The sequence below is a fragment of the Mirounga leonina genome, unplaced genomic scaffold (assembly GCF_011800145.1).
Source record: "Mirounga leonina isolate KUSES-001 unplaced genomic scaffold, KU_Mleo_1.0 Mir_173, whole genome shotgun sequence".
Classification (NCBI taxonomy): Eukaryota; Metazoa; Chordata; class Mammalia; order Carnivora; family Phocidae; genus Mirounga; species Mirounga leonina.
This window is the reverse complement of record NW_023270447.1, coordinates 40,130,650-40,143,235: the sequence shown is the minus strand read 5'-3', so window position 1 is coordinate 40,143,235 and position 12,586 is coordinate 40,130,650. Positions and strand designations below refer to the sequence as shown.

The window sequence follows — 12,586 nt, the reverse complement described above, 5'->3', positions numbered from 1 at the left end:
GTCCCGCATCGAGTCCCGCATCGAGTCCCGCATCGAGTCCCGCATCGGGCTCCCTGCTCGGCAGGGAGTCTGCTTCTCCCTCTGACCCTCCCCCCTCTCATGTGCTCTCTCTCATTCTCTCTCTCTCAAATAAATAAATAAAATCTTTAAAAAAAAAAAAAAAAGAAGAAGAATCTCCTAAAGCTATTCATCATCACAGTGAATAGTTGAGAAATAATAACATTACGAATTTTTCACTGTGGATCCAGAAATCAAGTTGGTATTATTGTCTTTAGGTAAGACAATGTTGTTGCTTCTGCAAACACGGCTTTTCCTTGGTCAAACTCACAGTGGATTCTAACTAGAATTGACGGGAGACGGTAGAATGTACCCCTTCCAGTTAGAGGATATGGGTTCAAGGGCTCACTTTGGCAAATCCCAAAGGAGTGACAGTAACCTGCTTCGTCTCACCCACTGGTGTGTTATGAAGCGAAAGTATGATAAGAGTATTAATAGGTAATGTGTATGAAAATGTTAATGCTTTACTGTATGCTGTTCCACATAAAATGTCTTCGATCTTCCCTGACAAGCTTATGGGTAGATATTACTGTTATAATTCCCATTTGGCAGCTGAAGAAATTACTGAGACTGAGAGAGGTTTAGTGACTGGCCCAAGATCACTGGGCTTGTAAGTGGCCGTCAGAACTCACCTCCAAGACTGTCTAACTCCTTGGCCTCAGCTCCTAAGCAGTGTGCTACCACCTTCCTACCGGACCCAAGTGCATTGTAAACTCTCAAGTGCTACAGAGAGTTTAGCGACTGGTTTTGGTTTTAACCTGTAACAATTTCCCTGCAGCACCCAGCTCCCTTTCACAGGGCGCCCTTCGCGGTGCTATTTACTGAGAGAGCTCACCTGTGAGCAGCACCAACCACACGATGACATTTGACAGCTCAGAACCTTCCCATGGGAGAGAATCACAACTTCTGGCTTTGCTTCAGATTAACAGTTGAGCCTTAAATATTCTCTTTCCTGTCGTTTGGCAAGGTGTCTGCCCAGGGCATTCAGTCCACACCTCTGAACCTGGCCGTGAACTGGCGGTGCGAGCCGGCCAGCACTGACCTGCGCATAGATTACAAATACAATACGGATGCAATGACAACTGCCGTAGCCCTCAACAATGTGCAGTTCCTGGTCCCCATAGATGGAGGAGTAACCAAGCTCCAGGCCGTGCTCCCACCCGCAGTCTGGTAAGGAGCCACCAGTCCCCTTTCTCTTTCCCAAACGGCTCTTTCCGGGCAAAGGCCTCACAGCCTTCTTAGCGTTTTTATTTCCTACAGGACGACATCCCAGCAGGCCTGTGTGTCAGGGTTCAGGGCAGGAAACAGAAACCAATATGTTATTTTAAGCAGAGAAGGATTTAACACAGGGATTAAATGCTCACACAACAGTGGAAGTGCAAGAGGAATAAGCCTTCGACTGGATCTCCAGAGCGCCGCAGAACTGACTCGCCAGGGAAGGTGCTCCCTCTGCTACAACCAAGAAGCAGAGAAATCAGAAAGCTGCCCATGGAGCCATTGAATTCAAGAACTCACCACTGCCACGTTGATCCAAGGATAAAAAAGTCCCTACCCGCCCGCCTTAACTGCTTCTCGGCGCTCACACAACTGGAGACTGGACTGCAGGCAGCACTTTGTGAGAAGATCCCCACGTCTCAGTTAGGCTGCTGGCTAGCAGGAAAGAACCACAAATATGGCAGGAGAAGGGCCTCTGCCCCCCTTCCATCCTCCAAATCTCAAGCAGTGCCTGTAATTGGTGCACCCTAATCTGCGTCTAGGACCCTAACTGCAGGGGCGTCTGAGAAATGCAGGGTTTTGTTTTGTAGCCTCTGGACTGTTAAAAAGGCACCACTAGAGAAGGTACGGGAACAGCCACTGAAGAGACACTGAGTACTGATAGTAGCTGTTAAAAAGAACTAGTTCTCTTAGAAAAAGTATTCTAGTTTTTCCATGGGATTGTCAGAAGCAAAAAATAGAACATTAAAAAAAAGTCATCCATATGACAGCTAAAACTTAAGTTTCCTGAATTACGACTTACCGTCTATGATAAGTAGGTGTGTCAAAAAATTTAACTGCATTGTCCTCTATATGTTTTCCTATCTGACAGTGTTGTGGCTAGTTACAATAAGGAACAGAAAAAAGAGAATTTATGTGTGGATGGATAGATAGATAGATAGATAGATAGATAGATAGATAGATAGATGATAGATAGATACATAGATAATGCTTAAATTGTAGTTAACATTGTCAAGATCCATTTTTTTAAATTAACACTATCTAGAAAAAATATGGTATCCATTAAACAAAACATTTGCATACACAAAAAAGCCTTTTACCTATTTTATTTTTAGGAATGCTGAACAACAAAGAATATTGTGGAAGATTCCTGATATTTCTCAGAAGTCAGAAAATGGAGGTAATGTAATCACAGGCTTACTTTATTTAATATATAAAGCTGAAATAACTTTCAGGTTATTAGAAAACTATTAAAATATACAGCGTTAGAAGCAAGCAAAATATTTCACTTTGCTTTGGTGTATACTCATTTCAACCAATAAAAAGCAAATAATTCCTCAGTGAATCCTCTACTTCCCCTTTTCTGCCCAACCCCACATCAAACATACCATACTTCAAAAAGAGAAGAGCTTTTAATGAGACATGTTTTCATTTTGTGTCAGATCTCCACTCCCTGGTAGTTGAGGTATTTCTCACTTTCCTCTGACTAGGAAAATAACATTGCCTTCCAAGGAACATGATTCCAAATTTTGAAGTACCATTTGGTTGAATTACACTTTCATCAGTGTGCAAAAAAAGTTCCTCATGATATTTCATCATAAATTTTATTCATCAGCATTTTGTCACTGAAACATATACTGTTTTCTAGTAAGTTAGATTTTGTATGTTAACTTTTGAATACAATTTCCAAAACTATATCCAGCATGTTGTGTTGACTGCTATCTTGTAATGATACTCTTTTTATAGGGGTGGGTTCTTTATTGGCGAGATTTCAGTTGTCTGAAGGCCCAAGCAAACCCTCCCCGTTGGTCGTGCAGTTCACAAGTGAAGGAAGCACCCTTTCTGGATGTGACATTGAACTTGTTGGAGCAGGGTATCGGTTCTCACTCATCAAGAAAAGGTTTGCTGCAGGTAAGTGGGCATCCTGTGGGTTTTCATTTGCAAAAATAGGTCGCCTTAGCTACTCTCTCAAGAAGGAATAGTGTCTGATTTGCTCATCTTCTTTCTTTTCCTCTTCTTCACTCCCAATCCCCATTTCTCATCCCAGTTAGAAAGCAAACCGATTGTAGAATGAAGCAAAAATGAGATGATAAACTGGAAGTCAGAATTAGGAAGGCCCTGGCTACTTATCTGGTTCTGTTTCTTCTGTAGGAATGACCAGTTATTCCCAGTATATACATTATATACACATATATACACTGAGGTTAATTTAATGGAGTAAATCCTACTGTTTTTATTTTGACAAACAAAATAAATGCTATGTACCTATGAATTTACCTCTTACCTGAAGACTTTTTTCTCCAACAAGGCTTCATAGATTTTGTATTTGTCAGGCATAGCTGGAATCTAGAGGATCCATCTTTCACTTTAAAATAAGCAACCTTAAAGAACCTAGGCCAGGTATCAGAAGTGGTTGCCCATGAGCTGAATATGGTTCCATGAGACAGGTTTTTGGCACAACATGATAGTTTGTTGGCGAAGGAGTCTCCAACACTAGGGTGATTATACTTATCAATGACTTGTCAGGATAACTCCTGGTTCTTATGCCCGCTGCACTCATGTAATTATTAGTTATAACCCTTCCACTCTCAAAAATGACCCAGGTTATATGGTTACTCTTCTCATAACAAGCTGGATTCCCACATCCAGAAACAAATCTCCCAACCTATCCTAAAACCCAAACCTCTGCAAAGTGTTCATACGTGGAAATGTGAAAAGGCAACTAGCTGGTCTGGGAAATTGAAAACTTAAGAAATTGTATATATTTTATACTAATATTGCACCCCATAAGATGCAGTATTTGGGTTCTAGGGGTAGGGCAGATAGAATAAAAATGTTGCCCATATCATAATCACATTATGGAACTACCAGGTAACCTCCTGATATGTTGTTTTGTTTTGCAGGAAAATACTTGGCAGATAACTAATAAAATCTTATGCAAGGATTTGGAGGATTCATATAATGGAGAACTGTTGTATGAGAAACAGGTTTTAATTTTGGTTTGATGGAAACAAACCAAAATCTGCACTTGGGACATATCTGCTGGAAATGTCCATGACTTTCAGCAATGATTTCCCTCACACAATACCATGATGACCAGTCTTAACAGTATTTACTTCTAGGTGTAATATTGTTAATGGTTTTAAAATGTAATTATTGTATTTGTAAATTGTACTCATTCCAGTAAGGCAGTTAGACACTTGAGTTTTAGCATTTTACCATTCCTAAAATGGATGTAATTTAAACTGTGGTATGTAAATTTAATAGTAGTACTGTTGAATGGCACAATGCTTACAGAGGTAGATTGCATTTTGTCAATATATAAAATTTAAATATAATATTGATAGCTGTCATAAAGGGGGTGCCACATACAAAGAAAATTAAGTGGAACCAGAAAAAAAAAAACTTCCTTTTCTTCAATCCTTAGTAGGTTTTACTCTAGTGCTAAATAAAAATTCTATCTTCAAATATTTAGTGGGTTAAATTCAGAAACTATTTCAGAAAAAAAAAGTTCTAAAGTTACAGCATATTCAAGAAGAGCATTAATTACCACTTTTTAAAAAGCTTTTTTTTCAAACTGCAAATTTCATAAAAATGCGAACTGTGTAAACAGGGCCTCTTATTTTTATAACTTGTGTAAAAAGGGAAAGCAATTCATATTTAAAGTTTAAGTATATGAAATTATAATCAAGAGTAAAGAAGATGTTGAAGTCTTAACTACTTCCCCCTCTCTCTGCAGTTTAACGAATGTGGAGATTGCTGAATAATATCAGATTAAAGCCAAAATTGTGATTTTAAAATTTCAAGACTTTCCATAGTTGAACTGCTGAACAACTTTTGCACAATTACTCTAAACAGTCTCTCCCATCTAGCATGGAGAATGGTACCACATATCTTTCTCTTTACCTGCAGGAATCAAAACATTAAGACTAAAATTCAGAATAAAAAATTAGTGCCCCGTTTAAGTCCAGAAGGAAAATTTCAATCATCATCATTTATATCGTTTGAGAAAAAAAAAAAAAGCTTTATAAATGAAATTCAATCCACATTATTGTGCAATAAATTTCCTTTTGGATAAGATTCATCGTATGTTAACTATAAATTTTTGCCATTCTCTGAGAATCAGAGAGTTATCAAAAATTTATGTCATAATTTAATTGTCTCAAGGTATAATTAAAACTAATTACTCAGTCTGGCCTCACAATGTGACTATTCAGAACGGAGAAGCACTTCTTCTGGGGTGGGTCTTGGTTGTAAAACTCTCCTCCTCTACTATCTGAAAACATGAAACTTCCTTTAAGTCATAGACCTTCTTTTAAACATGAACCAATTCTTATTCTAAGTTATACTATTAAATAACTGGAATTATTAAGCTGTTGTATTTATCATTAGTTGCTAAATTTTATTTTATGTTCACTTACATTTGACAAAGAATCATTAGTCCCTTTAAATTTTAGAATCAAATTAAATTTTGTAAGTCTTACTTTTAAAATGAGATTGTGACTGGCAATTGTTTATAGTGGAACTTTTTAAATTAATATTTGTACTTCTCAATCAGTGCTTGCTACCGAGAGAATGTTCAAAATGATCTGTTTTACCTCAGAAGAATTCCTACTATTCAAACACTCTCAGTTGGCTCCCCAGACAGTCTGGTGTGGAAGCTTTTTGGATAAATTATTAATATACTCATTTTAAGTAAAGATATTCAATTTAATTTGAAACCAAAATAGAAAATGCAAACTTTTAAATCCCACAAAACATGGGGAAACATCAAACACTGAAACCAATGGAGAGTAAGCAGCAGAAAACTGAGAATTATCCAGCATACGAATATAAAAATGCTTTTTTAAGTAATCAATTCATAAGGAAAACGTATTGAGTATTAACACGAAACATATTAAAAATGTGTAAATATTACTGGTTCTTATGTCTTGCTCTTTATATTTTATTTTATATAGTTCTAGAGTGAATTAGTAATTAAACACAAGGGTTTTTTTCAAAGAATAATTTTGTTGATATTGTAAAAATATAATTTAAAACATAGACTACAATAATCTCTAACATTATTCAAACATTTCCAGGAACTAAATTTGACACTATGAAGATCTCTTATGATCCCTTAGCTGGTCTTTGTGAAACAGAATGGAGGTCATTGGCTTCATAATTATTAAACTTTCAATAACCAGAACCTCAATAGAGAAGATATCCCTTCTCCTTTCAGAAAAATAGGTCAAATAATAACACAATAAACTCATATCAGGGCTTTAGATTTTGGTAGGTTTTTTTTTTTAATCTTATAGTTTACAATCTCCTCTTATACCCGTATCCATAGTACTGTACAATAAGAATTCATATTAGGAAAAAAGATCCTAGACAATGCAAGGGTCTCTACTATATATTAAAAAAAAAATTGTCAGGTTCATTATCAATTCCTAAAACAGAACAAAATGGGCAAGTACATATTAATATTTTCAATACCAGGGGTTAAAATAAAGAGTTCTCATTAACCAGAACACCATTTCTTGAGATTTATGATTTTAAAAGTTTCTGTTCTAACAAGATAGAAAGTATGAATGATATTGCTTTATTTTGACAACATGAAAAGTATGTTTTTCTTTTTAAATAAATTCCATATTTTCTTGATATTTTGAAAAATAAATTCTTGTTAAGAATTAGTCTGAATTTTACCATAGTTGGAATTTATAATTCCTAAGAATTAAATTTTTAATTATTTTTAAAGCTCTGTTCTTCTCTACACCTACAGAAAAATGAAAATTCACTGTATGGTATTTGGGAATCTATTTCACCTAGAAAGAAAGAATGTCCACATTTCAAATGGTTTTGAGTGAATAGAGATGTTTTATTTTTGCTTTTATGTATTTTTACTCAATCTGCAAAGTGTTTGAGGCAATCATGACACATATTTTCATTTCTAAATCTTCTTTTCAAAGAAGCCTAGTGACTACATTAACCTTATCGCAAACTGCTGTTGTGTGACGTTGGACAAATCACTGCCTTTCTCAGTTTCTCATCTTTAGAATGAGGGATCGGGATTGCCAGTGGTTTTCAAGTTTTTCTTAACAGCAGGACTTTTTTCTACTAAAATTGCATATGGGTAAAACAGCTCAAAACAATGATGGAGTTCCTGCAGCACTTTAGATCTGGGCGCCCCAACCCCACCCCAGTAGGATTTAAACACTGTCATAACACACCAGCCACCTATAAAATTTCTCCCACCTCTGAAGTTCCACGATTCGACTAGATCAGATAGATCCACTGTGGCGGCTTCATAAGAAAACTTGTACAATCACAGTAATTGACTGATAGATAATAAAAATTTACGTTTACTTGAGTGCTTACCATATACCAGTCACTACAGATATTAGCTCATTTAATCCTCATAGCAACTGAAAAGTCAAGTACTCTTTGTGATTCCTATTTCACAATTGATGACATTGAGGCTTAAAGTAATTAATTTCCCCCAAGTGACATAGCAGCGGGAAGTAACCCAGTTGTCTTGACTGAAGAGGGGGCCCCTGACCAGTTTTGCTTGTTCATTCTGGGAAATAAACTCTTCTATTTTATTTTACTATACATACATCATTTGAATCCCAAGGTTAACGGTGCTATGAAAAATTAGTATCAAAATAAGGATGACTCCAATAGCAAAATTGTTGGAAAAGGGTATGTTTCTCAGAGTATGACTTGTGGACCACTTGTATTAACATACATTTAAAAGGGCAATGATTTTGGTTCAGTCACCACTATCCCAGAACCTAGACGATAGCAGGAATCAACAAGTTTATATTGAATGAATAAATCTCTAAGGATGGAGTTTAGGAATGTGTATTTTGACAAGCACCCAAAATCTGAGAACCACTGCCCTAATAGACCTCTGAGGTCCTTCTTAGTTATGACATTATATCAAATTTTAAACATTAAATTGAAAGTTGACTATCATTTTTCTAGTGAGTTTATTTTTTCACTCAGTCCATTTAACTTTCTCCAATCTTAAAAAAAAAAAAAAAGATTCAGGGCTTTTTCTAGGAAAATCCCTATCTTTTCCTTAAAGTTCTCCTGTCATGCTATCTAGTCTCAAAGTGGCCTGAAATGCATTCTCTCGTTTTCTTATTTCTGTCCTTTTCATCAATGTCCTAAAAGACCTAGAGAAGCAGTAGGCTGATTGCAAGCTGTCTCTCACTACAAATACAAAGTCCCAATAAATGTCTTCCTCCTTGCAAGAGACACTCAGATGGATATGTAGATTGTGAGCTGGCCCTATTTATCTTGTAGACCTTTGAATTGGATGCTTTATAAGCATGGACCAGTGTCATTCTAGAAGAGTTGCACCAATCATTTTTATTTTTCCTTTATTTTTTTTCATAATAATCACAGCTGTCAATTAAATTTGAATGACACAGTAAAATATATAGATATCTACTAAGAAGATGACTTTGTTGAGTTTTGCTTTTTTTTTTTTTAAGCTTTCTTTTTTCCTTACAGATTATGCATTCAGCAAAATCCCATTCAGTCTAAAAGTACTCATTTCGCTACATGGTTTTCTGACCAGCAATTTTTTTTAATGGAAGCAAAATTTTTTATGATATTAAAAAGAGGATGACCTCTAAATAAGTTAATATAAGTAAGAATGATGTTTCCTTGAAATAAGTCAAATTAAGTTGCTGATATGAATGTACAAATCGATCTGTGTTACACTGATTGAAGAAAGTGTTCTGATGATCCACCCCACCACTTTTAACCTTGTGCACTTCTGTTAGGAGGCTTTATTGGATTTTCCTGCTTCTTTTGTGTTTGTTTTTTTTTTTTTTCCATTTGGCAAACAACATCTAAATGTGATTCCCTCACTCATGAATTAAACATGCCTGCCATTACATTACTTTTTGTGCATGGAATGTATGGAGGGAAAATGAGGTAGAAATCCAATATTTAAATCTCCAAATATTAACAAACAACAACAAAAGAAAACCCACTAGCTTTTCTCTGGGTCATTGCTTTGATGTTCTGTCATCTTCTGTAGGCTAAAGTTGCAATTTTAGTATCTAATTCAAATTGAAAAATTCTTTTTGATGGAAAGTCAAATTTTAGGGTCTCTTGAGTTGACTGTGGTCGGATCTCCTGTCTTCCCCTCATGTTTAATATTTGATCTCTATCCTAAATGAGTATTCTTGTGAGAGAAGGCACCTCCTTATTGACATTCACCATAAGTATAACAATTTATTCTCTAGGTATAACTTCTAAAGTTATTTTTCCTTGACTTATAGTATTTTTGATTGCCTCCTTCTATCCCTAGGGTGGTAGGTTGCTTATTCTAAATACACCTTTAACCTTATAAGAAAAGATGTTTCAATGAGAAGCAAATATATTTTTATGTGTCCCTTAATGCCTAAAAGAAAATAATTAAAGGATACTTCTGCATTCACCTATATTCCAGTATTTTCCAAATCGTGTCCAAGTCTACTGTTATTCACAAATGTTCACTGTGTCCTGAGAATATATGATCCTATGCCATAGTCCCCACTCCTCGGACATTTGATAATAAAGGTTAGTGTTTTAATGAAGCTTAAGAAAGTTATTAAATCACATAAACACTTTTTTTTTTTTCTAAACACACCTTGAAGAAACTTTAGAAAAGCTTTCCTGTAACACCAGCTTACATATCCTTCAAGAACCACAAATAATACAACCAGGAATGTTTTGAAAGGATGCTTCTGGGTTCTTGTTTAACTTTAAGAAAAATTCCTGCCATTTCAAATGAATTAATATCATCTTAAATTTCATTAGTATATCTTAGTGAATTTAACTTTATCACCTAAAATATTCAAAATAAAACAACAATGTTGAAAACAATCCAAATTTTTTTACAGAATGAAATTTAAGAAATTGAATCATGATAGATGAACGCTGACCGCATTTTTACATAATCTTGTTAGAAACTATATGAAAAACGTTTTTAAATGAGAGGGATATATTATTTAGCAAAGATTTTGCAGAACCCTACACTCTATTAATGAACATTTCACAGTTCTTTTTTGCTAGGCCTTATTCTGCAAATCAATTGTTTTTACACAAAATCAGCAAAATTCCTTTAAAAAAATTCCTGGACAAACTGATTCAGAGTAAAGCTGAATCACTTTACATTTCTCCAAATATAGCTCAATTTTTAATTCATTCAGAGGTTGTGAATTGGCTTGATAGATAAGCCATTTATCATTTTAAATATTCCATTGAATGAGTATATCATGCAAATGTTAATTCCATCTCATTTGTTCAGTTATATATTACTTCATTGACATTTTCTCTCCTTTTCTTATTTTTGACAAAACAAATGCTTAGTGTTATTCATACATGCATCATTACTTCAAACTATTTTAATAATACACCAAATGACTACTACTGGGATCACTGTCCCAAGGTCCAAAGTCAGATTTTTTTCTTTTCCTTGTGAGAGATGATAGGATGATAATTCTTATAGCTGTGTTGACTTTGCAGTTCTGTATTGAATTCTTGCTTTGTTCAATGGAGGTGCATGAAAGAGATTGGCTCCTGTTTGATCCGTCTGTTTCTCTCTCAATCTAAGAGAGTTGGAAAATTGCTCCTGATTATTTTTTCTTGAAAAAGCCAAGTGTTGGTATATTTATGATGATATGCTAATCTTATCTCTGAGCAGAGTTCATTACAGGCCAAGCAGTCCTTTATGGAGCTGGCTTTTTTAACTGTTTGAATATTATTGGGTTTCAATATACAAATACTTTTTTTTTAATTTTTCACTTCATGTAGAAAAAAAAAAACTCTATGAATGAAATGATCAAGTTTTAATTTTCATGCCTCCTAAGTGGCATTCATTTTTTTTTTCTTACTTTAACATTCAGAGAAACTAGGAAAAGAATCCCAGAGAAATTTTGCTGTGTTTCTATAGGTAATAAAATTCCATCTGTTGTCTTTCTTAAGAAAAATGCTGTTAGTGTATCCTTTGATCTGACTTGGTGGTAGCCTTTATTCAGAACTCCCCATGATCTTTATAGCAACAGTAAACTGAATTTCTTCATGACCTTGTACGCAGTATATATAATTTCACAGCATTCCTTGAGCATAACATATTTATAAAAGAAATTGTGGGTTAAAATACTCACATATTTAAAATATTTTTTAAATCTAGTTAAAATGTTGATGCCTGGCTCTTTTTCCTACATGTGTAATTCAACAGAGTACTTTTATTCTCATAGCCATTACTGCTTTGTCTATGATGAAAGGTTTATTGCTTCTGTGCTGTGCTCAAGAAAAAAACCAGCAAAAGAAGCAAGGGTTCACTGCCGCAAAGCTGTTGAGCAATGGTGACATGAATGTGTATAGTATTGACTTATGGAAGATAATCATGAGAACATTTTAACGTTACTTGCCTTATGAGTTAGAAAAGGTGTGGATATCATTTTTTTGTAAATAATGATTTTTACAAATGTTTTTTCCTTCATAATTTTCCCAATCACCCATTTCACAAAATCCTGAATATGCAATTATTTATCATGACACATTACTGCAACTAGGGTTCCCGTTTCAGAACAAACTTTAATTATACATGAGATCAAGATGAAATATCTAAAGTAAGTTGTTATTTAAATGTGATTTTTTTTTCTGGAAAATAAATGAAAAATGTAAAAATAAACTGAGTTGTGAACCTCTTTTATCACCAGTCTCTTGAAATTTTACCCATATTTCTGGAAACTTTTACTGCATGTTTGGGGTGAGCAAAGCGGGCGAAAGGTTTGGCAGAGTGCAAGGGCTTTAGAGTCGGACAGATCCCAGCTCCGTGATTTAACTACAGACTTGAGCATGTTACTCAATGATTCTTCATCCTTATCTTTAAGAAAATGGAGTTACTATCCCCTTATCATATGGTCAATGAACAGATTAAATGAGATAATCTTTACCAATCATCTAATCATTCCTACCCACTAGGTAGTAGATATTCAATAAACAGTCCTTTCCTTTTCTTATTTTTCTGTGAATAGGGATTGGGATGGGGCCAGAACACTTTAATGCTCTTTCTCCAACTCTGTCCTAACTCTTAGTGGCTCTACTGTTATCCCAGCGTATTGCTCCTGTCAGCTAATGCTAACTGCACTGAGTACCCATCCAGGGACCAGAGCCAAGCTAGGGACTTAGAGGCATTGTTTTATTTCTAACTCGCGATTGCCCACTACATAAGGGTCCTTTCAAAGGGTTGGACTTACTTGCTTTGGGTTAGGGGAGGGGTCCTGGGGTTAATTATTAAGGAGGAAGGGCCTATTAGATATGT

At 35.1% G+C, this 12,586-nt stretch overlaps 1 protein-coding gene across 10 annotated transcripts in view; it reads left to right on the top strand.

Moving 5' to 3' along the window:
- SGIP1 (SH3GL interacting endocytic adaptor 1) overlaps positions 1-8,275 on the top strand; it is a 203,499-nt gene extending 195,224 nt beyond the window's left edge. For all 10 annotated transcript variants that reach the window (XM_035018329.1, XM_035018331.1, XM_035018330.1 and 7 more), the window contains 4 exons: positions 1,025-1,227; positions 2,388-2,452; positions 3,019-3,183; positions 4,176-8,275. In XM_035018329.1, coding sequence (XP_034874220.1) covers positions 1,025-1,227; positions 2,388-2,452; positions 3,019-3,183; positions 4,176-4,198 — 456 coding nt within the window. In that variant the 3' untranslated portion in view covers positions 4,199-8,275. The remainder of the gene's footprint in view (positions 1-1,024; positions 1,228-2,387; positions 2,453-3,018; positions 3,184-4,175) is intronic.
- Positions 8,276-12,586: the final 4,311 nt, after the last annotated feature.